At 39.3% G+C, this 27,478-nt stretch overlaps 1 protein-coding gene across 1 annotated transcript in view; it reads right to left on the bottom strand.

The window, feature by feature from the left end:
• Ttc6 (tetratricopeptide repeat domain 6) overlaps nucleotides 1-27,478 on the bottom strand; it is a 203,548-nt gene that overhangs the window by 137,918 nt on the left and 38,152 nt on the right. The window contains exon 5 of the mRNA XM_055608708.1: nucleotides 17,453-17,508. Coding sequence (XP_055464683.1) covers nucleotides 17,453-17,508 — 56 coding nt within the window. The remainder of the gene's footprint in view (nucleotides 1-17,452; nucleotides 17,509-27,478) is intronic.

Genomic DNA, 27,478 nt, shown 5'->3' with positions numbered 1-27,478 from the left:
AAAAAAAAAAAAAAAAAGCCTGTAAAGATGTTCTACAAACTGAGAAACAAAAATGAGAGCCCAGACTACTATACCCCGCAAAACGATCAATCATAATCAACCAATAAAGGCACTCCATTAAAAAAAAATTAACCAATTTCTGTCTATCAATACAGCTGTAGAGCAGTGACAAAAAAAAACCCCACATTTTAGTCTAAATAGGTCAATCATGCCCAAGAAGATATAATAAATAACTTGAGAACAATAAATAAAAAGGGGGAACCCACACCATAGCAACAAAATAACAGGAATCAATAAATGGTGCTCATTGACCATTGTCAGTACTAATGGTTTCAATTACCCTATAAAAAGACACAGACTAGCAGATTGGATTAGAAAAGAGGATGCTTCTTTCTGCTGCATCCAAGAAACAGCCCTCACTATCAAGAACAGATACCATCTTTGGGGAAAGGATAAATAAAAGTATTGCAAGCAAATATATCCAAGAAGCAGTCAGGTGTATCAATTTTAATATCTGACAAAACTGAATTCAAACCAGAACTATTCAGAAGAGACATGAAAGGACACTACATATTCATCAAAAGAAAAATCCACCACTAGGATGCTGCAATAGCAGTTTATCAGGAAGCTGAGCATATATCCACTTCAAGATCCTTCTACAGCATTCTTGAGCATATAGCCAAAGGATTCTATCCCCTCCTACAGAGATCCTTGCTTATCCATGTTCATCACGGCTTCATTCATAATAGCCAGAAAGTAGAAATAGCCCAGATGTCCATCAGTTGATGAATGGGTAATAAAAATGTGGTACACTCACACAATGGAGTGTCATTCAGCTGTTAAGAAAAATGAAATTATAAAATACACAAATAAATGGATAGCACTAGAAAAAAATCATCCTGAACAAGATAATCCAGGCCCAACAAGAAAAATATTGTATGTTTTCTCTTATATACAGATGTTAGCTTTAAAGCATTCCAAATGTGTGTTATAATCTGAATAAACACAGATGTTAGGTAGCTAGAAAGGGACTAGGGACACGAGAGGTTCTCTCAAGGAAGGAAAAATAGAATATAGTATTATGAAGCTGGCAGTGGCGGTACATGCCTCTAACCCCAGAACAAGGGAGGCAGAGGCAGGGAGATCCCTGTGAATTCAAGGCTAGCCCGGACACCTGAATTCCAGGACCATGAGGACTCCACAGAGAAACCCTGTCTCAGAAAAAATAAAAGTAGAAAACAGAAACAAACAAACAAAAGAATATATATTATGGAGAGGCAAAGGGGAAAGAAACCAGAATAGAAGGATGACATATGGAGGGGACTTGGGAGAGAAGGGTGAAGGAGGAAATAAGAGAGAAAACTAACATTAAAGGCCATTTGAAAAGCCATAAGGAAACCTTCCATTGTGGAAGTTTCCTAAAATCTGTACACACACGAAATGAATCTAAATGGTATCACCAATTTATAGGGGACACAATGTCCCAACCAGACATCGTATGCCACCAAGCAAAGCCCCAATGCCAGGAATGGGTTCCGTCTGGTTGAGTCATTGGTCAGAGGGGCCCCACGGAGACCTCCAAACATCACAGGTTATTGTCAAGATTACTGGTTGCTCTCTGCAAGCAGGTCGTAAGGCCCTATTACTGTAGGCAACACTTACTTATGTCATCAAACAGAGAAGCCAAGCTATTGCCTAACTAGTGGACTAGTGTGCATAGTACAGGGAGGTGCTTTGCACACGACTAAAAGGGAAAAGTGATCATCAAAGTCACCCAGAGGCAAACCCCGTCACCTAAAACAGTAAGTCGTCTGCCAGATGTATTGGTGCGATGGTGGCACAAATGTTATGAAAGAAACCAACTACATTTTTATTGGATTTATGGCCCACTCCATGAAATGGAACCCATAATGACACTGCTAATGTGGGAAAAATCTGAGACAAGACAGGACATAGGCTTATGAGAAAAACCTACCACTATTATTCTGCTAAAAGAACGTGTCAATAAAATGGCTCCTAATTTCATGCTGCCGTACCAGTGCCTTACATTATCCCTACCAGCTAAGCTCCTTCTTGCAGTAGGTGGGAATTAACACTTAGGCTCACAATTGGCAATGTAGAGAGTAAGAGAGTTTGGAGCACTCAGCCCTAAATGGGAATTATTCATCAAGCCTCCATGTGGAAGAGGACGCAGAAAACTTTAAATATCCAGAGGTGATGGATTACTCCAAGGAAAGAAACGGTGTCATCCAGACAAAACAGAAAAGATATGCCATTGACCGCACAGAGACTGGCAACGTGCACAAGACTGGCAAGGGTTTAGCCCAGATAGTAGCTGAGCACTACGAAGGGGAACTTGACACTGGGTCCCACCCCTAACCAAGAAGTCATCTCAAATCAATACCAACAGCAAAGGGAAAATCAGATTTTCCAACAGAGTTCCACTGAACATATCAAGCACACTTCAGGCCCCATGCCAAGGAGTAGATGGATAGTACTCAGTAAAAAAAAAAACGGCATTTTTGTGGAGTTTTTGTTTCATTTTGTTTTGTTTTGGCACATTTTTGTCTTATTGGGGGTTTTGCCTAATAACTTTTTTATTATCATTTATTACAATTTATTCACTTTGTATCCCGGCTGTGGCCCCCTTCCTTGTTTCCTCCCAATCCCATCCTCCTCCCCTTATGCCCCTCCCCTAGTCCAGTGACAGGGAAGATCCTCCTTCCTTTCCCTCTGACCCTAGTCTATCAGGTCTCATCAGGACTGGCTGCTTTGTCTTCTTCTGTGGACTGGCAAGACTACACCCCCAAAGCGGAGGTGATCAGAGAGCCTGCTACTGAGTTCATGCCAGAGAAAACCCCTGCTCCGCTAGATGTTCAATCTTCATGCAGAAGGACAAATGTGATAGACATTGGAAGCAGAAGAAGAAAGGGAACAGGACAGGAGCCTACCAAAGAGGGCCTCTGAAAAAATCTACAGATCAAGGTATCGAAGCAGAGGCTGAGACTCATAGCAAAACTTTGGGCAGAGTGCAGGGAATCTTAGAAAGACCTGAAGGGGACAGGAGCTCTAAAAGGAGACAAAGAGAGCCTTAAAAACTGAGCCCTGGGGGCTCTGAAGAGAATGATACCCCAACCAAGGACAATGTATGGAGGAGACCTAAAACCCCAGCTCAGATGTAGCCCATAGACTCAATCTTACTGGTTTTTTTAATTGTATGTTTGATTTTTGTTTTTGTGAAATTTTATTGTGTTTCTTTTTACTTTTTTTGTGTGTTTATTTTTGAAGAAAAAGAAAGGAAGAGAAAAATAGTATAAAGTTGGATGGGTAGCAAGGCGGGGAGGAATTAGGTGAGAGGAAAACATGATCAATGTATGAAGAAAGGTTTTCAGTTAAAAACAGGGGGTAGGGAATGTAAAACCCAATGTGAAGCACCACAGCTTTAGAATGGGAATTCTAACTGTATAGAAGCGTGCTGTAGATTTTATGTATTGTTAATCTTGCTGTGTTTTTATTAAGTTCTTTATATAAAAGTTTTAATTCAGACAATGTTACTAATTGAAAGATGCACGATATTGCAAATAATATTTTGAATGGTCATACTTACATGACGTATACAGAATAGGTAAATATGTAGATACAGAAGGCCAATGAGGGGCAGCTAGAGGATGGGTGAAGATGGTAAAATAGGGAATGACTAATGCAAAATGTCTTTTGTGGTGATGAAATGGTTTGGAAACTATATAAACGTGACAGTTGATCAACATTCTATTTCTTTTTTTTTATTAGTTACATTTTATTAACTCTGTATCCCAGCTGTATCCCCCTCCCTCATTCCCTCCCTCATCTCCTCCCTGCCCCTTTCCACTGATTGGGAGGACCTCCTCCCCTTTCATCTGACCCTGTTTTATTAGGTTTCTTCAGGATTAGCTGCAAAGTCCTCCTCTGTGGCCTAGCAGGACTGCTCCTCCCTTGGTGGGGGGGGGGGTTGTCAAAGAGCCTGCCATTGAGTTCATGTCATAAATAGTCCCTGTTCCCCTTACTAAACCCACTTGGTTACTGAGCTACCACAGACAACATCTGAGCAGAGGTTCTAGGTTATATCCATACATGGTCCTTGGTTGGATACAGTCTCAAATAAAACCCCTGTGCCAAGATATATTTGGTCCTTGTGGAGCACCTATCGTCTCCACGTCATACTAACTCCCCCTTCTTTCATATGATTCCCTGCACTCTGCCGAAGGTTTGGTTATGAGTCTAGGCATATATCCAAGTTGCTCAAATACACAACAAGGACACTTGCTCAACCATGTTTGTAGCAGCTTTATTTGTAATAGCCAGAACCTGGAAACAACCCAGATGTCCATCAATGGAGGAATGGATACAGACATTGTGGTATTTATACACAATGGAATACTACTCAGCAAACAAAAATGAGGAAATCATGAAATTTGCAGGCAAATGGTGGGATCTAGAAAAGATCATTCTGAGTGAGATATCCCAGAAGGAAAAAGACACACATGGTATATACTCACTTATATATACCTATAAGATATGATAAACATAATGAAATCTATACACCTAAAGAAGATAAACAAGAAAGAGGACCCAGGGTAAGATGATCAATCCTCACTTAGAAAGACAAAGGGGATGGGCATTGGACGTAGGAGAAAACAAGTAACAGGACAGGAGCCTACCACAGAGGGCCTCTGAAAGACTCTACCTAGCAGTGTATCAAAGCAGATACTAAGACTCATAACATTTTATTTCTTAACCCCTCGGTTTTTTGTTTTCACTAATATAGTAATAATCACTGTAATAATATATTACTCATTGATAAAAAGAATATATTTTGTTTTTAATCTAATAAACCCCAAGCAATTCACACTCAATATTTTGAAGATACATATTATAAAAAGCAACAATTTTGCTGGGCATGGTTAGTAAATACCTTAATCCCAGCACTTGGGAGACAGAGACAGACAAACCAGTGTGGCTTCCCAGCCAGCCTCGTTAGATGGAGAATACCAGGCCAGGCAACACTACGTAGTAAGACCCTGTCTCAATGAATAAATAACAAACAATTTACTGACTGCAGTAATTTTGTTGGTAATAGATAGAAATGTTAGCAACAAAAACACACAAATGGAAGTTAATGAGTGAGTTTCACACAACATTAAGAAATCCATAGTCATGTAAGGAAGCACAAGCCTGCAATCCCAGATACTGGAGAGTCTGGAGCAGGAAGATAGGAAGGCCCCTCTGGGCTGCAGAGTGAGCTCAAGACCAATATGTGCAATTTTTTAAGAACCTGTCTCAAATTCAGAAGGCAGAGACGGGGCTGGGAATAGAAGTCAGTGCTTTGAGCACGGGCCTAGCATGCACAAGATGCGCATGGCCCTAGGATAAATCTCCAGGAAAAGATCCTCCCAAAAAATAAGAGAGAATAAACATACAAATACATTAGTTTTAAGCCATAGCATACTTGTAAACCCAGCCCTCAAAGGAGGGCTGAAGCAAGGACTTCATGAATCTGAGACCAGCCTAGGCTACACAGTGAGTTGGAAAGCCAACGCGAAGTACATAGAGAGATCCTATCTCAAAAATATCATGAATTTATAAATCAAATAAATAATCATAGTGTCAAGTGAAAAATCACACATGGAAGGTGGGACAGTAGAGTAATTGCTGAGAACACGCACTCTACTTTGGGTTTTAAATATTTACTTGGTCATGTTAGGCAACCACAAGCAACTGAATCCCTCTGAAACCCCAGTTTTCTAACATAGGGATAATAATAATACATACATCATGTTTATGGTAAGACTGAAACAAGAAATGCAGACAAAAAAAATACCTGAAAGCTAATAGATATTACTATTTACATTAAAATCAAAGTGCAGATGCTGGTAACATTATCAATGTTTGATTTTATATTGGAAATTCTAAATGTGAAGCAACCCAACTGTGTGATTATAAGAAATGGATTAACCACATATCAAAGGCCATGACTACAACCTAGACCACAAAAAGTAATCTGTAGAAAACTTTTGGGGTTAGGATGAAAATGAATCCTTAAAAGCCACTGGCCCTTTAGAAAATGAGAAAAACTATAAAATTACAAAAGCAGCAAAAATTATAAACTATTAAGATGGTGTTTTGAGGGCAATGAGGAAACTTTCTAACTACCATTTATAAAAACTGTCTTGAATAAAGTATCTTGAAGTGTAAGCTCACAAGAAAATCAAAGAGAAATCATTAAGACGTGCACACAGCACTGTATAACACACATGAACTTTACATCATCTCTGAGTCACCCGCTGTAACTCACAGGGGGATGTTTCTGCGTCTATAGTCTATAGCAAGGTCTGGAAATGCATTGAATACACTCTAAAATTCTGTAGGTGACTGAAAGCTTATGAGGCTGAGAGCGGTCCAGCTTCACAATCCTCAATACATTTTTTATTTGTTCTAAAAAAAAAAAAAAAAAAGTTGCCTGAAGTGCCTAAGACTGTGTACAAGTGTCAAAGCTAGAAGACACTGGAAAGATCAGTACCAATCTGAAGAAAGTCCAGGCAAAAAATTAAAAAACCCTCAAGGAGTGCCATGTCTTCAGAGCAAGCCAAGCAAGCCCAGGGCCTTCCCTGTAAGCAGCGCAAGCAGATGGGACAGTAACCCAAGCAGCAGCAATCCTTTGGCCTGTGAGGCTGGCTTCGTGCTTCTTCAGTCATCAGCTAGAGAAGGGATGAGGACAGTCAACCCCACTTCATACTTCTTAATCTATCTTCTCAGCAACATGAACCATGAGCATATTTCTAGCACAGGCCTTCCTGTGAGTACCTCCGTCCAGATACAATACCTGCAAGTACACTACCCTGAAGTTCAAGTTTCAGGAAAGGAAGAAAAGACACTTCATAGCCCTAAATAGGTACTTGTCCACACAGGTTTGAAATACCCTAATTTGCATTACAATCTCTTGCTTCCTGCAGGTACAAGCCTGATGGCACTGGCTCTCAGAATTCTACTTTCAGGCACAGGAATGTGTCAGGACTGCTTTTCTTTAAGTCCTCCAAACTTATACTTTTCCCCCCCCAGTTAAATATTTTATATGATTATTATGGATGATTTGATCCTGAATTCACTAGAACTGCCAGTATTTAAAAAATGTGATTTCAAATAAAACAGAAATTGAGTGGTTGTTTTATAAACGTAAGCATCAAAACCACCACAGTAGCTATCTATAATCATGCAAGGCATTTTCTCCATGAAGTCCTTAAATCCTTTCTAAAGATTCAGCATTTCTAGAAACACAGTATTTCAAATAAGATGAAATGTCCCTTTGGTAAGTGCCCTTACTATAGAATCACATATACACTGTGTTTAGAAAAAGCAAACCATTGAGTTTTTTTTCATGAAACAGAGTATTTAAAAAAGAAAATCTGACAGATGTGTTCTAATTAGCATCAACTGTCAACTTGACACTAGAGTCATCTGAGCCATCTCAACTGAGAGATTTCCCAGATCAGAATGTCCTATGAGCCAGCCTGTATGTGGGAGTTTGTCTTGGCTGTTAATTTATATGGGAGGACTCACCAAACTATGGGGAGCACCATTCTCTAGGCAAAAAAATACTAGGTTGCTTAAGAAAGCAACTAAGCATGAGCCTGCCAGCTGACAGGTACACAACACCTTACCGTGATCTCTGTCTCTAAAGTTCCTGCGTCAGTTCTTGAGCTGACTTCTACTGATGATAAGTCTGTAAGGCTATACAACCTGTAAGTTGAGATAAAACCCTGCCTGGTCTACATTGCTTTTCGTTATGATATTTGTCAGTAAAACTAGAAAAAGAAATTAACAGAAAAATACTTTAAGAGTATGACAGAGCCTGAGTCAGAGTAAAGCTCTGTTCTTCACTCACTGTCAGCACCACAGAAAAAGGCAGCCCAATGTATGGCTTTCCCTTTCAGAAACCTCTAAGGAAATCTGACTCAAAATTAATACTAATAATGACAATAAAACTGCTGAAAATGAAAACGGAAAAGACAAGCCCTCCTGGAAACAAAAATTACATAAATGTATAACATAATTTATAAATAGTATCTATAAGAAAGCAAATTGCTGAAACATTGAGCTTAAGTGCTCTTGATCCTAAGATCATTCAAACTGTGCAGAGGTGAGAGTCCTATAGGACACTATTAATTTAAAAAAATGCTTAAAATTAAAAGGAAGAAAAAAAAGTTGGGCAAATGTGCCTGGCTTCTTCTAGACTATAGCATTCGTTATGTCAGTATGACTTTTTTTTTTTTTTTGCATTAAGTAGCAAGTATTGAGGAATGGTGTCCTGCTAGTTACATAAGCAGCACCATGCTACAGCACTTCATTTAGGAATGCAAGAGAAGCACAAGAACAGAAGGCAAAATTTCTTGCCTTGAGAAGAGGCAGTCAAGCTAGAGATGAAAGTAACAGCTAAGATGTTTTTTAGACTGCAAAACAAGGATATTTAATCAAGCTTAAGTGTTATGCACAGGCTCCAGGTTCATATAAATCCAATTTCTATACAAAGATGAAAATGAGACTATAAATAACAAAGAGTATCCCTGATCCTATGTGCCAATGAAAAATTAACTTGGGAAACAGTTGGGCTCTTGGAGGGGGAGAAGAGGCAGTGCAAAATGGAACATGGTTCTTAATTCATAACTTAATACAGTGTCATGTGAAAATAATTTTGTGTCTCAATTCTGAAAACTCTTGCTTATGTACTCAACAGTACTCGATGAAAGTGAAGGTTTTTCAGTTGGGGATGTGGCTTAGTGATGCATGAGACCTGCCCAGCACTGCCAGGACCCTGTCCAAGGTGCACAGATGATTCTGTGGGAAGAGGTACTCGTTACTGTCCCCAGCAGCAATGACAAAAATGACTTCAAGATGTGTAGATGATTTTGTGGGACAAAGAGTATATGAAATATTGCCAGTGTATATTACTAACACGCATACTATTTGTTTTCTCTAGAAAGTCTGTCACCAACTACTTCATCTTTTAATTTCCTCAGTTTGTTTCCTAAAATTTCTAGTTTCCTTGTCTACCGTCTCTCCTTTCCCCCTACCCCTGCCAACCATGGTCTCTCTAATGCTACCTCAGTCTTTTCTAGAATGTGATAGTTTAAATTAGTCCACAAATTGCCTTTTTACGGTTTCTTTCTTTCCACTTAGAGATATATATTTGCTTTTTCCACATAGTAACTTTTGAGAATTAGTACTAATGTTCTAATTCAATTTTGTGAGAGAGAAGCTGAAAATGTTCATATTTTTCCAAAGTGACACTAAATCTGAAAATGTTTCATTTTTTTCTATTCCTAAGTCAAATAATAAATGTTAGCCCCCTTAATATTCTATTTAAAAAGCGTGCAAAAAGTTTACCTGAAAATTCTAACTAAACACAAAGAACATATCCGATGTATAACAAAATTACTGTAGATCTTATTCTACCTGTAGAGCTTATTCCAAAAGGCTTCAGAGAACTCTCATTATCATGAGAACTTATCATTCAAAGTGGTCCCCAAGGGCACTCAACTCCTAAGAGAACAAGCTCACAGTGCTATCTATCAAATACAGCAGAAATGGCAAAGTGTCCTACACCATAAAGCTCAAGGCAACTTCCGCCTTTCTCTTACATCACTTGTTCTTGGGAGAGTCATCTGGTGGTCAGAACCTGGACCAAATTGCTGGTCTTGTGACTGAAATAAACTGGAAGCACATCTTTCAATTTTAGTGAAGATTTCAAATAACAAGGGCCGCAGACAAGGCATAGACCCAATCCATCAGGAGCGTGGGGCCACAGCCATATCGCTCAGCTGTTTCTGGACTCCTGACCCACAAAACCTGCATGAAATAATACATGTCCACTGTCTTAAGCTTTGGGGCATTTATTTTAGAAATGAAATAGTGGGAGGAGAGGAGGGAGGGAAAATTGCAGTCAGGATGTATAGTATGACAGAAGAATAAGCTTTTAAAAATCATATTGCTTAGAGACACCATTAAAAGGTGAGGGAGTTGGTGACACAGTCTCTACATCAAACAAGTGTGTGCGTTTTCATATACACTGGGAAATATTTCAAATACTCTTTGTCCCACAAAATCATCTATATGTCTCTAAATCTTTCTGTCATTCCTCCTGTTGTTGTTTTATGGTTGTTTATGTGACAGCAACAAAAGCCTCACACGTTTGGCTAGCAGTATGTGACCTATACATTAAGACCTTGAGATTGAATCATTTAATATCTCGTTACATTTATCAATATCTTTAAATAACAAACACTTTGCAAGATTTCTGAAGTGTTTGTTAAACCTTTAGAATTAAAGAGATAACTAGAAGATATTCCTATGCCATGAACACGATTCTTGGCCTTGCTAAACAAAGCCAGTGGGGGTGGGGGAGACCTCTTATTCTTTCAGCTACATAAAGTATATATGATATTTTATGCAATGTTATATGTTAAGATAAAGTTAAGATAAAGGTTAATTAATATCCATAAAAGTTAATGATCAGCCCTAAGTTTTTCTTTCTGCATATACCATATTCTCTAAACTTTTGTCTGTGAAGTTGAGAAAATAAATGAAAAATATTTTGAAGAGAATTTATAAAAACATTCTCTTAGGCTTCTTAAGGTTTAATAACATAAATAAATGCTTCAAAAATAATATTCAGAGCTCCAAAAGTAAGCACATTTTTATTTACCTCGTTCAACAAATATTTATTTACAGAGTAACTACTAAGTCCAAGAAATCATATGAAGTGATTTGAAGCACAAAAAAGCCAAAAGAAAAATAATCTTGCTTCCAGGGTTTATGTCTACAAGAATAAATTCAGCATTTTAATCCTCAGAAAAACAGAAAAAGAGTAGACTCAATTCAGATGACTTATGGTGTCACCACCAAAATGAACATATATGTTAGTGGTTAGATCAATAACAATAATGTGCTACCAGATGAGCTGTTGCCCAAAGGGGTCCCACGGAAATCCCCAAACAACCCAGGCAGTTGCCAAGACAATATGTTGCTCTCCACAAACTGACAGCAAGGCCCGATTGCTAAAGACAACAGCATACAACTTATTGAACATGAATATGAGAGCATTCAGTTCTAGCGTCTTTGGTATAGAAAGGTGCTCTGCAGGCTACCAAAAGAAAAACATAAGCACCAATCCAGCCACAAAACCACTGATCTACAATCTTTCTAGCCTGTAAACTATGCTAGGTCAATAGTAGCACAAAGCTTGAAGGAGTAACCAACCAAATCTCTGGTTTGACTTAAGGTCCACTTCATGAGATGGAACCCATACCCAGCACTGCTTGAGTGATCAAGAGCCAGAGATTAGATAGCCCAGGGACCAAAATACTACTGATGTAAAAAGAAAAGTAACAAGAAAATGACTCTCAATGATATTCTGCTATACTCCTAGACTGATGCCTTATTCAGCCATTATCAAAGAATCTCTCTCTGATGGGAAAAGATGCAGAGACCCAAAGTCAAATATTATACAGAGGGAGAGAGAGACACACCTTGGAACACACAGTCCTAGAAGGAATATCTCCATCAAATCCCACACCCCAGAGTTCAGAAAACCCCTTGGAAGAGGAGGTGGAAAGAGTGTAATTGCCAGATGTGAACTAGTGGGTGTCTGATTTTTGTTTCTTCCCTCGGGGTCCTTTTCCTTTTGTTGATTTGCCTTGCCCAGCTTTAATTTAATGGTTTATACTTTATCTTATATTTTATTTTGTTGTGTTTTGCTGTTACCTCCTAGAAGCCTATGTTTTTCTAATGAGAGACAGACAGGGAGTGGATCTGGGAGGAGGAGATGTGGGACCTAGGAGAGGTAGAGGGAGGGGAAACATTTTTGTAAACACACATTGTATACCAAGATAACTGTAAAAGTCCAATGGATGGCTGGTGTGGTAAACTGAATTAATGACCTCTAATTTTACCTCCAAATGAATTCATACCTTTTCCTACATTTTCCCCAATGATTAAAAAGGTGTACTTCCCTGCTCTCTGACAGGATTGGCCCATATGGCTCACTTTACAAACAAAATGGGGCAGAGGCAACAACATCCCGATTCTGAGTCTTGATATCAGGCAGCTTATATGTCACCACGAGAAATGCACACTTTTTCAAATCATGGCTTCCAGGAGGGAAATACATATGGATGCTCCTAGTCGGATTTTGGTCACAAGGGATAAACAAACCTGATCCAGCTATAGTCTCCAGCCATTATAGAATCTTTAACTGATGCAATATATATATATATATATATATATATATATATATATATATATATATATATATATATGAATAAGGTAAGTGAGCAGCAGACAGATGAGCAAGCACAGTCTAAATTAGCTCAGACCAGCTATTATGTTTAGCTTTAATCATCAATTTGACACAATGAAGAATCATTTGGGAAAATAGTCTCAATGAGAGATTGTCTAATTGGGTTGGCCTGGGGGCATGTCCACAAGAAATTGTTTTAACATTGTTAACTGATTCGGGAAGAACCAACCCATTGTGGGTGGCACCATTCCCTAGGAAAGAGATTCTGAATTATCTGAGGTGAAGTAATCAAGCACAAGAAAGCAAGCAAGTGAACATGTAGTCATTCATTTCTCCTGCTCTTGATTGTAAATTTGGTGTGACTAGCTATCTTAAGTTCCTGTAACCAGAATTGTAAAGTAAAACAAAACTTTTTTTCCCCTAATATCATCCCACTTGGGGTATTTCATCGCAGCAGCAATAGTCAACCTAGGAAACCAGCCAATATAATGATGTGAGAAATACTATTTAAAGCCAGTGGGCTCTGGGAGTTCATTAGCTGGCTTATATAACATTTCTGAAGGAAGACAAAAGATGAGATTTTTAAAAATGAAGGTGTCAAAGTCAGATTATGAGGGTCATTCTCTATTCTGTGCTTTCTGTGGTTAGCATTTAAATGCTATCCTGCAGTCACTAGAGATCCAATCAATTTCTTGTGAAAAATAAATTAGTTAAGTGTCTGGGTAAAAAAAAGAAAAAAAGTTTTACTAGGAGTAAGACATAAAGGTGTAGGTAAATGCTGATGGTGGCCTAACATGAGGCCCAAATAATAGAAATAATAGAGGCACAAATAATATTCCTTAATAATCTTTATTCTCCATTATTTAAAGTTACCTTAAAGAGAAATATTAATTTGAGTAAGTTTCAAGTTTTTAACTGTAGGAGAGGATCCATCTTCAATAAACTGGAATTTAGATGTGTCTAGAAATATCAGAGAAAATCTGATGGGACAGACTCCCAGCATCTTATTTTCAAGAATATTGAGAGTCACTCGGTTAACATTTAGGGAATTAAGGAGTTAGTCATGATGAGAGAACCTCACAAGAAAGCCTGGGTCTTAACAAAGGGAACAATGAAACAGCACTTGAGCAGTTGCTTCCAAGCTCCTCTTAACACAGAATTTCAGTTGTACTTCTACTTAGCACTTACACTGTGAAATATGCTTCTAGGATCAATCACCCTAGTTATTCAGATTTAGTCATCGGTTACACAAATTTCAGTGAGCTGCTTGGGTCACTCTGGTGTTCTTCTCCAGAATCCCAAGAAACCAGTTGCAAATGACGAAGGAAGCATCTCTCCTCTCTCGTGACTCCCACGTCTAAAGTCATCACCAGTCCACAGTGAAAGATTACCCAGTAACATATTTCTTTGAATGTTTCCTTACTATTGGCATATAATGTGAGTGTTTGTGTGCAAGTGGGTGTGTGGAGATGTGAGGCTGAAGAGTCACAGACTTCGATTACAGACTACAAAGAGAAGTGATTATGTAGCAAAGTCCCTGTCAATGCCCGTGAATAAAATATTGGAGGTAGGAAGTGTCACACTAGTGTTTCTGAAATGTTTTGCATTTCTTGGGAATCTGCAGTCTTATTCCATTGTTGGTCCCTGTTTAAAGTCTTTGGGGACCCCTTTGAGCACACAAGTCATGATGAATTAATCAGGGTTAGTAATTAGAAAAATAAAAATTGAGAACAGGGATATTGCATGCCTTTATTACCAATATAGCAGAAAGTTCAAGGAAACAAAACCCTCATTTCAACCTGGCACAAAGGCAGCTCTAAAAAGAAAGACAAAGCTGACTGATCTCCCTGTACCCTATAAATTCAAAATACCAAGATCCCTAATCACAGCACTGTAGCAAAATAGCAACACCAAAACAAAACACTAAGCTTGTTTATAAGTTGCTAGAAATGGCTGAAAATTCAAATTTAAAATAAAATTCAAGATAATGAGATACTACCAGCTTTTAAAAAAAAAATGTGGCTTGGTGTCCGTTGCTCTTACAGATTGCTTAGCTTCTCTACTCTGATGATATATTTGTCACATTGTGTTTTGTAAGGATCTATCTTACAGTTCACAAGGTTGCCTGGACGTTATTCTTGCTCTTCCTGGCTACGTGTGGGACTGAGATCCCACACAAGCAAGGGTTTAGCATCCAGTGAGGACTAGGGCGACAGTGCAGTAACTGTTCGTGTACACCCTAAGAACAATCAGAACCACTCTGTCAGCACCGGCACACTTAGTCCCATGACAAGGGAACCAGTGAAGGAACAAGTTAAAATAGGAAGGTGCGTGCCTCAGGAGGTAGCCCAACGGCAGAGTTCTTGCCTAGCATACAAAGTCTCTGGGTTCAATCCTCAGATCTTCAAAAAAAAAAAAAAAAAAAAAAAAAAAAATATATATATATATATATATATATATATATATATATATATATATATATATCATTTTTAAGTTCAAATCAGTAGAACATAATCAACTATAAAACTTAAAAAATATTCCCTGTGAATCAGAAAACATTTCAAAGACGCAAGTCCTCAGCATGGCTCTTTCTGGGACAGCGTTACTTAAACAAGTTTAACTTTTTCTGTGTACCAACTACATTTTTTTGTAATTTCATGGGATTAAATGTTTTCAGGTAGATTTAAAAATAAAAGTGCCTCAGCTACTCTATCCTGTGTGACAAGTTTCAGTGGCAATTTCTAATTTCTTGCCTTTAGCTTAATATTTTCTCAGTTAAAGAGAATCTAAAAAGTCTGTGTGGAAGAAACAAGTGTCTTAAACAGCATTAACTGAGAGGCAGTGCTCTTCCCATTGTGAGCAAATGCATGAAAGAAAGTTTACTTTGGATGTGATTTAATAAGAAGCTCAAGGTGTATTCTACAAGACAATTATTTATTTTTGTGACTTACTATTGCAATGCATGTAGTGAGTCACCAGTGGATAAATGGCTAAACAAAAGGGCCTATTAAAAATAACAACAAACACGGCTAAGCTGACAAGAGAGTGTCATGTAAATATTTTCTTATTATTTTACCAATAATTCTGCAAAGTAGTCGTTTCTTACATAAAATAAAAAGCCAGAAGGAAAACAAGCCATATAGTTCCTTGTATAAAACCTCAGAAAGGTTTAGGAATTGGAGATCCCAAACTGCAGGAAACAGCCTCCTCAACTGCTCCCTCCATGAAGCCAAGTAGCTTCTCTCTCAACAGAGCAGGAACCAAGACTTCAGCATAAAGCAAGAAGCTAAAAACTCGACCTCCATGAAAAAAAAAAAATTACTGAATTTTATATCTAAAGCCACAGACATCAGAAGACAGAAAGAACCACTTCCAAAATTCAGGGTAAAGTGATTTACAATCTATAATTCTACCACCAGCCAACCAATTATTTTAAGGGAGACAGAATAACGAAATTTTAAGTTGTGAAAATCTAACATACATATACACCACACACACACACACACACACACACACACACACACACACTTCCCACATCTCCTGCCTTCCCAGGAGATCAATAAAAGAGGAAGATGCAGAAAATAATTCATGAAGTTAGACAGCAGACCTGAGCTAACTAAGCAGCAAGCCAGAGACCAAATCTGGCTGAGACCAAAGGCTCAAGAGAAATATGTCCATGGAAGGATGGAAAGTGCACCTGGTGTGCCCAGATGCATTCAGAAGACAGTGTCACTGTCTTCAGTGACAAGCCTGTGATGTGCACATAGGAAACCAAGCAATAAGAGGAAAAAAAAAAAAAAAAAACTTTGCAACCATTAATCCAGAAGGAAAACCAATTACTTGAGAAATGAAATGTTCCCCACAACATCTGCCTAACTATAGCACTTCAAACACAAATATGCAAACTCACTGTATTAGAAAAGTAGGAAAGTCTGTGCACCGTGGCAACGGGGGTGGGCCATAGCGAAGGTGACAAACTGGCAAGCTCCATAATGGGAGAGCAACAGATTCTGTCGGAGGGAGGGAGAAGGAGAAGCCCGCAGTAGCAGAGCAGGGTGTTGCAGGCCTGCAAGCCCTGCTCAGGAGGCTGAGGAGGAGACTCGTGAGTTTAAGGCCAGCTGGAGCTACATGAGATCCTGCCTCAACATGTTCCCAGAAAGAATGGAAAATAACTCTCCGCGATAGTCCATGATGTAGAAATGTGAAGTTATATAAAAATTGCAATAGCTAACCTTTTGAAAAGCAGCTATCTGCAGAGGGCAGGGAGCAACAGGAGGAGCAGAAGTTTAACAAGGAAGTTAACAAAGAGCTGTTTTTATAAGCCTGGTACTATGTCAACTTTTCAAACGAGGTTTATGTATTACTTTGAACAAGATTAAAAATAAAATGTAACAAAACATAAACATAAAAAAAACCCATTATATCTAATGCTTATGGCGTCTTTAATCGTTCTGTCTCCCACCTCAGTAGGTCTTCTTTCCCCTCAGCACATAGAAGTGGAGTGGGAGACCAGCAGGAGGGACCAGGAGGCAGGGAAGACCACAAAAAAGCATGTATGTATAGACATGGGCCATGAGGAGGCAGCCCACACGCTTCACACACTAACTCTCACAATAACTGGCAAAAGGAAAAGGGAATCGCTTTAATCTTGTTCGTTTGAAACGTTTCTACCACAGCCATTCTAGTTGTGACGCATTCTGTGATCTGATCCTCAGCCAATCCTCAGTCTGCTAACCCATGTGAAGTTTGAACCACATGAGGCAAATCTGTTCTTTAACCTGTAAACACGCTAACTGCATGTAGTTCACCTTAATGGCTCGCTGTCATCACCACTACCAAATGCTGAGCCCGTCCCTCAAATGTCTCCAGCTATCTAGCGTTTACTGTGCAGCCTGCTCTGTAGCCCCAGATGCAGTTCAGACATCCGGCCGTAACCCTCGCTCCCGCCAGCCGATGGAGGTCCTGCCTCTCGTAGGGCGCCCCTTCTGAGGTGTGCGTGGTGCTGTGTCACTCAGCGTTTCCCAGCGCTCTCAGAATCTCGATGGAGCTTCTTGCTACTGCCCGCCTCCCTTCAGGTTTTGAACCCTTGGCCTGCGCCCAACTCTATGCGTGAATCTAACTTACCCAGATGTTTCTTCTACACAGACAGAGAAATCTGAGAGATTACACTTCTCTGGCACCTTTAAAATAGTTAATAACCACTAATTACAGAAAATTTCAGTATTTTTATTAATGAACTAGGAATTAATCATAATATTCAAGTTTTTTCTAAAGCCAACCCCTTGACAATGTTTACTTAAGTCTCAAATGGGACAGTGACAGTAAACTCTAGCCAGGTTATGAACTGTAGTGACAACAGAGAAAGAACACAGGGAGAGACGCAGGTAGAAAGAAGAGGGCATGGCAGAAATTCGCTTCGCAAAAATACAATGAACCTGTGGGCAGAACACCACTCTCCATTTTCCATAAGAAGAAAAAAAGGCTAAAACTAGACCTTAAAGCTGAGCCTCAGAGGATATGTGGACACACTATTAGCACTTCTATTTGTTTTCTGTAGAACTGTCATTAACTTTTAAAAGTTGTCCAACCAGTTCTCAAACCCGTGCCCCCTCCAACAAAAGCTTAATTAGTTTTGGTTCTTTGTTTAAACTGACAGCTGTGGTTCAAAAATCCCCCAAGGTCAGCACTATAGTTTGCATCTTAAAATAATCAAATGGCCTAAAGCTTTTTCTGTGGTTCTGAGATTGCTATTTTTCATTTTGATTTGCAAAGGAACTGGGCCATAGGTTTCTGCCCTAAATATGCCTTATTCAAATACAAAAATGTTTTCACAGCATCCGAACCAATAAGGACAGAAAATGGAAAAGGTAGTTACTTTTCATCTATCCACTGTGCAGATATCTACCAACCTCAGGGCCTGGCAGAGGGCTTGGGAAGCAGGACCAAAGCAAAGAAGCCTAAAGCATGTCAGCCAAGCCTGAGGTTGGAGGGGGAGCTCACATTTTCCCATAGGAAGGCTTCCAAGGCCCTGCCTCTGAGGCTATTTACTCTCACTTTACAAATAATATTGCCAGGTTTATTTATCTAGCTTCTAAGCCTGAGGCAGAACAGAAATAAGATATTAGGAGGAGAGCTGTGGGAGAGGAGCTACTTGCAGCATACTAAAAAACTGCCTGCAAAACAGACAGCTGCCGCATAATGGGAAGGAGGAAACAAATTACAAAAAAAAAAAAAAAAAAAGGAAACAAAAGAATTCAAGGCACAGCTCAATGAAAGGGTGAGGCAGACACTTTACTCACCAATAGCATCTTGGAGTATCACAACATACTGCAGAATAGCATAAAGAAGTGACAACCAAGAAAGGACACCCGTGTCCTCCATTCTCAAGCAAAGTGTTCTCCCAGCACTCCTTCTGGGACACACTTATAGAGGTTAAGGAAAGGCAAGGGAGAATAGGATTCATTCACTTTGATGGAAAAAAAAAGGCATAGACCCTTAATTATCCAAGAAGAAGAAGAAGAGGAAGAAGAAGAAGAAGAAGAAGAAGAAGAAGAAGAAGAAGAAGAAGAAGAAGAAGAAGAAGAAGAAGAAGGAGAAGAAGGAGAGAAAAAAAAGGAATGGTAGAGTAGCGCCTAGTACACCTAGTGCAGCTGTCATCCGAGAGGCTTCTTCCATCAACTGATGGGAGCAGATGTAGAGACTCACAGCCAAACATTAGGCAGAGCTTTGGAATCCTGCAAAAAAAGGAAGATGAAGGATTGTAGGAACCCGATGGGTCAAGGACACTAGAAAACCCACAGAATCAACTAACCTGGGTTCACACAGGCTCACGGAGACTGAACTGGCAATCACAGAGCCTGCATGGATCTGACCAAGGCCCTGTGCATAGATATGTTATGGTCGTCTAGCTTGGTCTTCTTGTTAGACAACTAACAATGAGAGTAAGAGCTTTCTCTGACTCTTTTGCCTACTTTTGGGACCTTTTCCTCATACTAGGTTGCCTCGTCCAGCCTTATTACTTTGGGAGGTGGCTAGTCTTCCTGCAACTTGATATGCCATGTTTGCTTGATATCCATGGAAGACCTGCCCTTTGTTGAAGACAAAGAAGAAGTGGACAGGTGGGGCAGAGGGGAGGTAGGGAGAAGGGACTGGGAGGAGAGGAGAAAGGAGAAACTGCAATCAGGAAATCATCATCGTCATCATTGTCATCGTCATCATCCAATCCAACATCTTGTACTTTAGTGAAAAAATGAGGCCTAAAGTGTTTAGTTATAGACAGGAGCTGTCAAACTAAAACTAGTGTGTCAGTCAATTTTCTGTCTATTGTCTTTTCCTGGAAGTGTTTTACATGAGTAAGATGTACCGTTTTAGTACACCTCCTCAGGAGAACTCTTGTAAAATACAATGGGAACAAAACAATCTTTCATGGTGAAAAAAAAAAAAAAAAAAAAAAAGCATGAGCTGGATTCTCAAAACTGTTTTTTTTCTATCTTTAAAAACATCCTAAGCTATCTTTACTATCTGTGCAACATTAATGTTCCCTCAACAGGAAATGTATTAAAGAAATGTATCTAAAAAACAAACAAATAAAAACTCAGTACCAACTATAATTACTCAATAGTGAAGGATTCACAAGCCAGCAATAAAAATTAATTTTAAAATCCAATTGGGAGATGTTGTGCTGAGCTGTTGACCTTAAGTTGTAGGAGAGTTTCAAATATATGCTCAACAGTAGGGAACTGAAGGGAATCCCAGAGCCTGGAGTCTGCTCCCCCACTGTATGTGGCAAACCAGCTGTTTCGCTGAGCTCCTTGTTTTCAGTCTTGTCTCTGAGGACACGAAGAGACAGCTGTGGAGTGATGAGTCCCTACAACCTCCCACCGCCATTCTGCCTTTGCTTAGATTGCTCCCTGTGGGCACATGGCCAAAGGTAGAAGGAATATAAGCAATACTGTGGAATACAAGCAATAAAAAAGGTTCTTTCTGGCGCTCGGGTTTCAAGGAAACCTGACAGGAACCCAACAGAAGGAAGAAGAGAAAAATCTGATTTCAGATGGGAAAAAAAGGTGAGCTTGAGTAATAGTTCCTCCTCCCCCTCTGAATTGAATTCTTTGGCCAGAGTAACTGGCAGGGAAATGATAAATGCATAGATTCTATTGAACCCCTGGGATAAGGGATTCTACCGAGCTCTCAGGAGCTACCTCTGAGATGCCATCTCCCTATCCAAATTCCTCCATTCCTCAAATACCACAGGGACACCTCTGCCTTGGAAATTTCCAGGTACCCTTCGCTCTGCCTGGAACAATCTTCTTCCACTCATAAAGCATATGCCCTGCCCTCGTACTTCCTTCAGATGTATACTCAAATGACTTGGTCTCTTAAGAGATTTTCTTGACCATTTTATTTAAATGAATTTCAAGCCCCATCATTCTCTGCCTCTCACATCCTAAAAGTAATTTTCTTTAACTCATTTACTATAATACAGTGCATCAGCAATTTATCTATTCTATCTACTCTTTCCAGATTTGAGGCCTAAAAAAGCAGGGACTTCATTTGTTCACTTCTGTTTCCCAGTCTGGCCAAAATCTTCCATGACAGGAATACAATAACACGAGTGGATTAAAAAAAACAAAAACAAAAACACTTCATTATAGACAGTGCAGTAGGAGTCCTTCCCAGCTCAGGCTCTACAGATGTGCTTTCAAGTGTGTGGGATATTAAACTCACAGCAGTGGTTTCCTCTGAAAACAGTTTCCACTGCGAAAAAGTCCTGGAAAGTCTTTGAACTTTCAAACTAGTTAAAACACAGTGGTGCAATAATAAGCAAGGCTAATGGAGAGACAGAGAAACACCCTGGTACTCACTGCTGAGGAAAATGTGGCTCCTTCAACGTAACGGGGTTTGGTGCAGCAATATGTACAAAAAGCCTTTAAATACGAGGCAGGTTTTTAGTGTGTGCTGCCTTGTGTGTGATAATTCTGGAGCTGGAGAAATTTAGCCCTTATCAATACCCCAGATTCTTGAAAGCATATCTACAGAGCCTCGGTTGGAAAGGAGCTACAGGAATCTAATTCAAGTATGCACAGCAGTTAAGTGTACTTGAAGCTCCTTCAAAGGACCAGCTTGGCTCCCAGCATTCACATTAAGTGGCTCATAAATGCTTGTACCTCCATTTTCAGGGGATCTGATACTCTTTTCTGGCTTCTATGAGCACCCAGGCACTCAGGTTGGAGCGAATGAATGTGTGCATGTGGACCAACACATTTTTTAAAGATAATTTTGTCCCCACAGAACTGTATAGCATTACTAACTCCATTGTATAGATGAGAAAACTGAGGTACCCACAAGTTAATAAACTTTCCCCAGTAACTCATCCCCCCTTTTTCACAATAATAAAATGCAAACTTTACACATGGCTTCTCACACAATTATATTATTTTTCCTCTTCTTTGGGAGCTACGTGAGCTTGCATGCCGAAATTAGGGTCAATAAAATATAAGCCAAAATTGCAAGCAACTCTGGGCATGTGTTTCTCTTTCTCAATGGCTTCCTGCCAGCAAGAATGCAGATGTGATAAAGATCTAGAGCAGCCATACTGGACCTTCAGATGACCGTGGGAATAAGCTGATACCTACCTCCCTCGCAAGAGGGGGGTAGGTATCAGCGGACAGGAATCTAGATCCTGACCCTGCCAGATGCCATATCTTTCCTGCACTACCTTTTTACAAGAAGTTTTTTTTTTTTTTTTTTTTTTTTTTAAACAAGGAAGGAATAAACTTTGCTGTAGTCTAAGGCACTGTTACTGTGGGTTCCCTGGTGATCTGGATCTGTGAGCTAACCAGGACTAGCTACATCAGGCCCGCCACTTGCTCCCAGCTCCTTTTTAACATAGTGTTTGGCTAAACTGATTTCACTTTATATGAGTACAGTTTCTATGAATTATGCATTCCATTTGGCATTTTCAAAACTCCTCTTGTAAACGCATTTTTACTGTCTCTTCTTTTTTTTTCTGTCTCTTCTTTTTAACCCCAAAGAGTAACAAGACAGTCATACATAAAATATCTGTTATTATAATAATATTCAATAATCACTTCCCAGAATAATTGACTGCCAAAGACAATGCAACGAGGCAAATCTCGATAACATAATAAAAACAATGAAAATATCTCAGCTGACTCAATCGTTCATTTCTTCATAACCTTATTTCTAAGGATTAAGAGATGAAGAGCTTACAATCTGAAATGTTCTTGAGGGGAAATCTAGCTGACATGATAAGGTCTGGCTCCAGGATGATCTGCTTTTGTGTACCTAATAAATTTGTAGTGAGCCAAGCAAAGAGTAAGAATTTCATTAATTATATTATCTGTAAAGGCTAAAGAAGAAACACTACCTCTTTAAAAGGTGGGTGAGTGATAAATTTAGATTATTAACAAGGTAGAGTAAACATAATGACCAATGAGTTGATTTATGTGGGGAAGATTTACCACGATAAACCTATAGTTTCACGTAAAGCGCTGCCTTTCCCCTCCTGGCATGGGAAAAGGTGGTCTTGGTAAAAACTATCCTACCATGTTGAGAATTTCTAACAAGGCCTTAATTCACCATACATAAGAAAAACTATTTGCAAAAATCAAAATAGCTTTTCTTCTCTGAAAAATGAGGGGGACTCACAACTTCTAGCCACAGGTAGAAAATTTAGGTACTCACTTTGAGAACAAATCAAGGCTTACCAACAAATACAACTACTAAGATGAAAAAGTAAGCAGGTCTGTTATTCAGCCTTGTTTAACAGGAAAGATCTAATCTTTTATGAAAAACAAAACAAAACAATTAATGTAGGTTAGCAGAATCAGGGGTGTTTGAATGCTACAGGCTAGTACTCATGCAAACAACTTCTGTTGTAACCAGCGCCATTTTTCCTATCTGTAGCCTTTCAACAGACAACAATGAATGTCTCAGAGCCACTGACCACGCCCCAACTCACATGCATTCCACTAACAGCAGGAAGCTATGGGAAAACCCTAATTCTTGCTGATTCTCCCTGCATCCAAGAGGTCTAGTTCCTGAGTGATCATAAAAAGGCTGCATGGCCAGCCCACCCCAGGAAGGGCCTCTTACCATACATAGACCTGAAAGCAGAGTGTGATGCTAAGAAATACTCTTAATATTTCAGCTCTAGGTCTTTAGGTGCTGAAGGGAAAGAGGAAAGGAAGACAAAGGGAAGCAGAGAATGGAAAGTGCCACTGACATGACTATTTTTCATTGCCTGTCAGCAATAATTGGCCATTGGGCATAGCAATAGTCACTTTCCTCACTGAGATCTCAGTTTTATTATTTGTAGTATAGAGTGTATGTGTGCATGCATTTGTGCATGTGTTCATGCATTTGTGTGTGTGTGTGTGTGTGTGTGTGTGTGTGTGTGTGTGGCTTCCAGAACAACACATTATTTTAGGGAAAAATGGGGTCACGAAACACTTTGAGTAATTAATCACCAGACCTCTGAAAGCTCATTCCTATGTAATTATAACACAAAGTAATATATGTCAAAGGCAGGGTATGAAAAGAGGATGTGTTTCATTCTAATGGAATTTAAACGTTCATTCTACCAGTATCATAAAGACTCACAATGGAGACATGTACGACTAATTCCTTAAAGCCATTCCTCCCCACTTTGGTGAGACAAACATTCAACATTCAACACAGTTTGAAATGAAGTTAGAATATCACCCTGAGAAAGAATATGTATCCAACACAATTATAAAATGCACTATGCAGTCATTAGACTGTTTTCATTTGGAATAAGAGACGCTTAACCATGATTGCAATTGGCTAGTTTTCAAAATTTTGATTTTACTGTCAAAACTGTTTACCTACTCATCCTTAAAACCCACATGTTTACCTACTCTGCTTTAAAACAAACACTGTAAAAAATACAGCTGCTTAGCTTCAGGCTGTTTAGAGCTATAGGATGCCTGACTTCAAGGGCAATCAAATACTGTACTCTTCAGTAACAGAAAATAAAAAGGTTCTTGTGTATAATAAGTCGATGTGTAGCTTATCTGCGCTATTTAGTTGGTTCAAATTGCTGTCAAGGCAGCCATATTATTCTTAGCCTTGCTAACAACCTCATATGCTACATTGCTATTTTCACTTGTATAAGCTTTTTTTCTCTCTAGTTTTATTCAGAGTAAATAAAAATCATCACTTGAGGGGATCAGCAAAATCCCCCTGTTAAAGTCTTAAGCAGGTATGAGAGCAGGTGGTGGGAGAGAAGGGAAGTAAGGCTTAACCAATGCAAAGGAGGTAAGAAAAAAAAATGCTGTGGAAACCCACTACAAGCTAACTTTAAAAGCCCATAAGTAAACTTTCCATTTTCATTTTCCAGCTGGGGAGCAGAGCCATCTCCCTCCTCAGCAGCAGCCTCCCCATGAGGTACCTTCTGACCCTTCCCACAGAGCACTGAAGTTCATGTTGATACTTCACCTGCTCCTCCAACCATCTGGGGAGGAGGGGATATGAACTGGGACTCTTCAGGAACAATCTCTCCCTTGCCCACCTCCTTACTTTGTAACCTTGTATAACAGACCATTCACTTTTGTAGTTCACATTCCAGAAACAATTATAAGCTGGTGTCCTCTTTCTCAAGCCTTGATCTGCTCACGCAGCAGAAGAATGAAAACACCACCTCTTAAATAGTGTACAACTGGGCTTTAAATAACTTGGGTTGGGTTGCTTTTCTTTTTTGGAAAAGTACTATAAAACTAACAATGAAAGAGATTTAGTAATTAATGCCAAGCTTTAAAAAGAAACCAGCTATTACTGATGGGTATTCCCTCAAAACAACCCACGCTCTGTGGCCACTCCTCCCAGTGTCTTACCATCACTAGATGGTAAGATTTTATTGCTGAAGTCACATCATGTTTTTTTGGGGGGGGTGAGGGGAAGGGCAGAGACAAATCAAACTAGGGCTGACCTGAAAACTTCCTCCCTGCTGGATAGCTTTCATACCGACAAAAGGTGCCATATAGCTGCTGAGCAAGAAAAACCATCATTCTAGTGACACAGTGGTGGAACCTGTGCTACAATGTCAACCTATCAGGCCAGATACGCCCTCAGGGACAATGACTATTACTGGGGTAACCAACTGTTCTCTGACCAGATTCAAAGCCTGCTCCACAGGAGATGATTCATGCCAGAAACTGTAACCCTGGTCAGAAGCTGGGGAGGTCATATGCCCTAGTGGGACAACCTACTAGTACTGTTTTTGCTAGAGGCACACTTTGCTAAACTGCCTTGTAAAGATTATGCTTGATGTACACTAGTGATGCTCTCAAACTTGGTGAGAAGCTCCCTTGGAGAGCAGGTAGCCGTCAATGCAAGAACTCACAATTCGTCAACGCGCTGAGAGTAAGTGACTTGAATGCTCGGCACAAAATGAGACATCGGTATCAATGTCCGCAATGTTCAGGGGAAGGTTACAGAAGCAGAAGGAATGCGTGAGCTGGAGGATGGGAAGCGGTGCTGGGAATGCTGCCGTTTGGGTATAACACGGCCATGGCGCTCGTGCACTCACAGCAGGTATAAGCCAGCTAATAATCCCAGTGTGGATGAGGGAGCAGTTCAAAGGGCTTTTTCCAGAGCTGGGGAACCCTGGGCAACTGATGACTAGTACAGAGCAAAAGTCATTTTTCTCACAGTGGCTGGCAACTGGCAGGTTGCCCACATTTGTGTAGGCAACCCTAACTGGACTTAGTGGTTTGTAAACACAAAATGAACAGAACCTCTAAAAGGGAGGGGCACATGCTAAAAGGGCCTGGAAAGAGTGGAAGGAAAGAAGCTAGAGGTAGATACAATCACGATACACTATGTATGTACATGAAATTGCCAAAATAATAAAATATTTTATCTCCTTGAAGACTAACACTCTGTAATGCTACCGAAGTAACTAGTGCTGATTCTCACTATTCAGATAGTTTCTGTCCATTCAAGGAGGTTCTAAGGCCTTTGGTCAGTCAGTCACATGTGAAATGATAAAAGGTATATATTAAATAAAGGTGAAATTAAACATATTAAACAGCAATCCATAGAACAGACAATATGCTTTCATCCTAATATGTAAATAACTGTAGCTACAATAGCCAGCTAATATAATTTATTGCCAACATCATTTTGACAATTTTGTCACATAGGTAATACTTTCTTCAAATCTACTTAGTACCTGCAAAAATAGATCACCTCAAGATTCAAATGCACATATACTTTGCCACTTACAGTTTAAAAACAGGAATTTGATTATACAAACAGAAAAGAACTTAAAGAAATTGTTGAGTAGCATCTTACTAAACAATAGCAAAGATAATCTGAGTTTTGCAATGAATTAGCATCTCATTTTTCAATTAATTCCATATTCTAATAATGACAAAACAATACTCATGCAAATAAACTGTACTTTGTCCAACAAACAATGAATTGATTTTGTGAGAACAACTTCTACCTTGGTTCAAAATTACTGCACTAACCAAACTAATAGGAAAAGAATCTATGATTCTAATATACTTTATTTTCCATTTTAAAATAAAAAATACACAAGCATTTCATATTTACAGAAAGCACCCAAATATATAGATTTTGAAATGTCACATTAAAAAAGTATAAATTGGCTGGACATGGTAGCTTACACTTTTAATCTCAGCACTGGGAGACCAAAACGGGCAACTCCCTGAATTAAGAGAGAGAGAGCTGAAATGTAATGCTATGTGACATCTGTTTCTAAACTGTTTCGTGTCCTTTGTTTTTTAAACTGACAAACTACCAAATGTGTCATCAGGTAGCCCTCTCTTGGTGGTATTTTCAGTATCTACTAATCTTGCCTGGCAGCATTTGGGGATTGAAAGCTGAGGTAGAAATTTAAGTCAGGTTCTTCTTGATTCGTTGGGGATGGTAATTTTCTCATTTCCATTTGCCATGAGTGCAGCTAATTTCAAATATTCTTTGGTTAACTGAGTACCACTCTGAATAGAAAAAGAACACTGAAGCTGTTTTGTTGAAATTCTCTACATTGGAGTGAGGATGTGTGCACTGGACAATTTTGTGTGATCAGTGCTCTCCTTCCACCTGAAGATGGTTCTGAGAAACAAGTGGGTCACCAGG

The sequence above is a fragment of the Psammomys obesus genome, unplaced genomic scaffold (assembly GCF_907164565.1).
Source record: "Psammomys obesus unplaced genomic scaffold, mPsaObe1.curated_primary_1811, whole genome shotgun sequence".
Taxonomy (NCBI): Eukaryota; Metazoa; Chordata; class Mammalia; order Rodentia; family Muridae; genus Psammomys; species Psammomys obesus.
The sequence above is the reverse complement of the archived record's forward strand: the minus strand, read 5'-3'. Positions and strand labels throughout refer to the sequence as shown.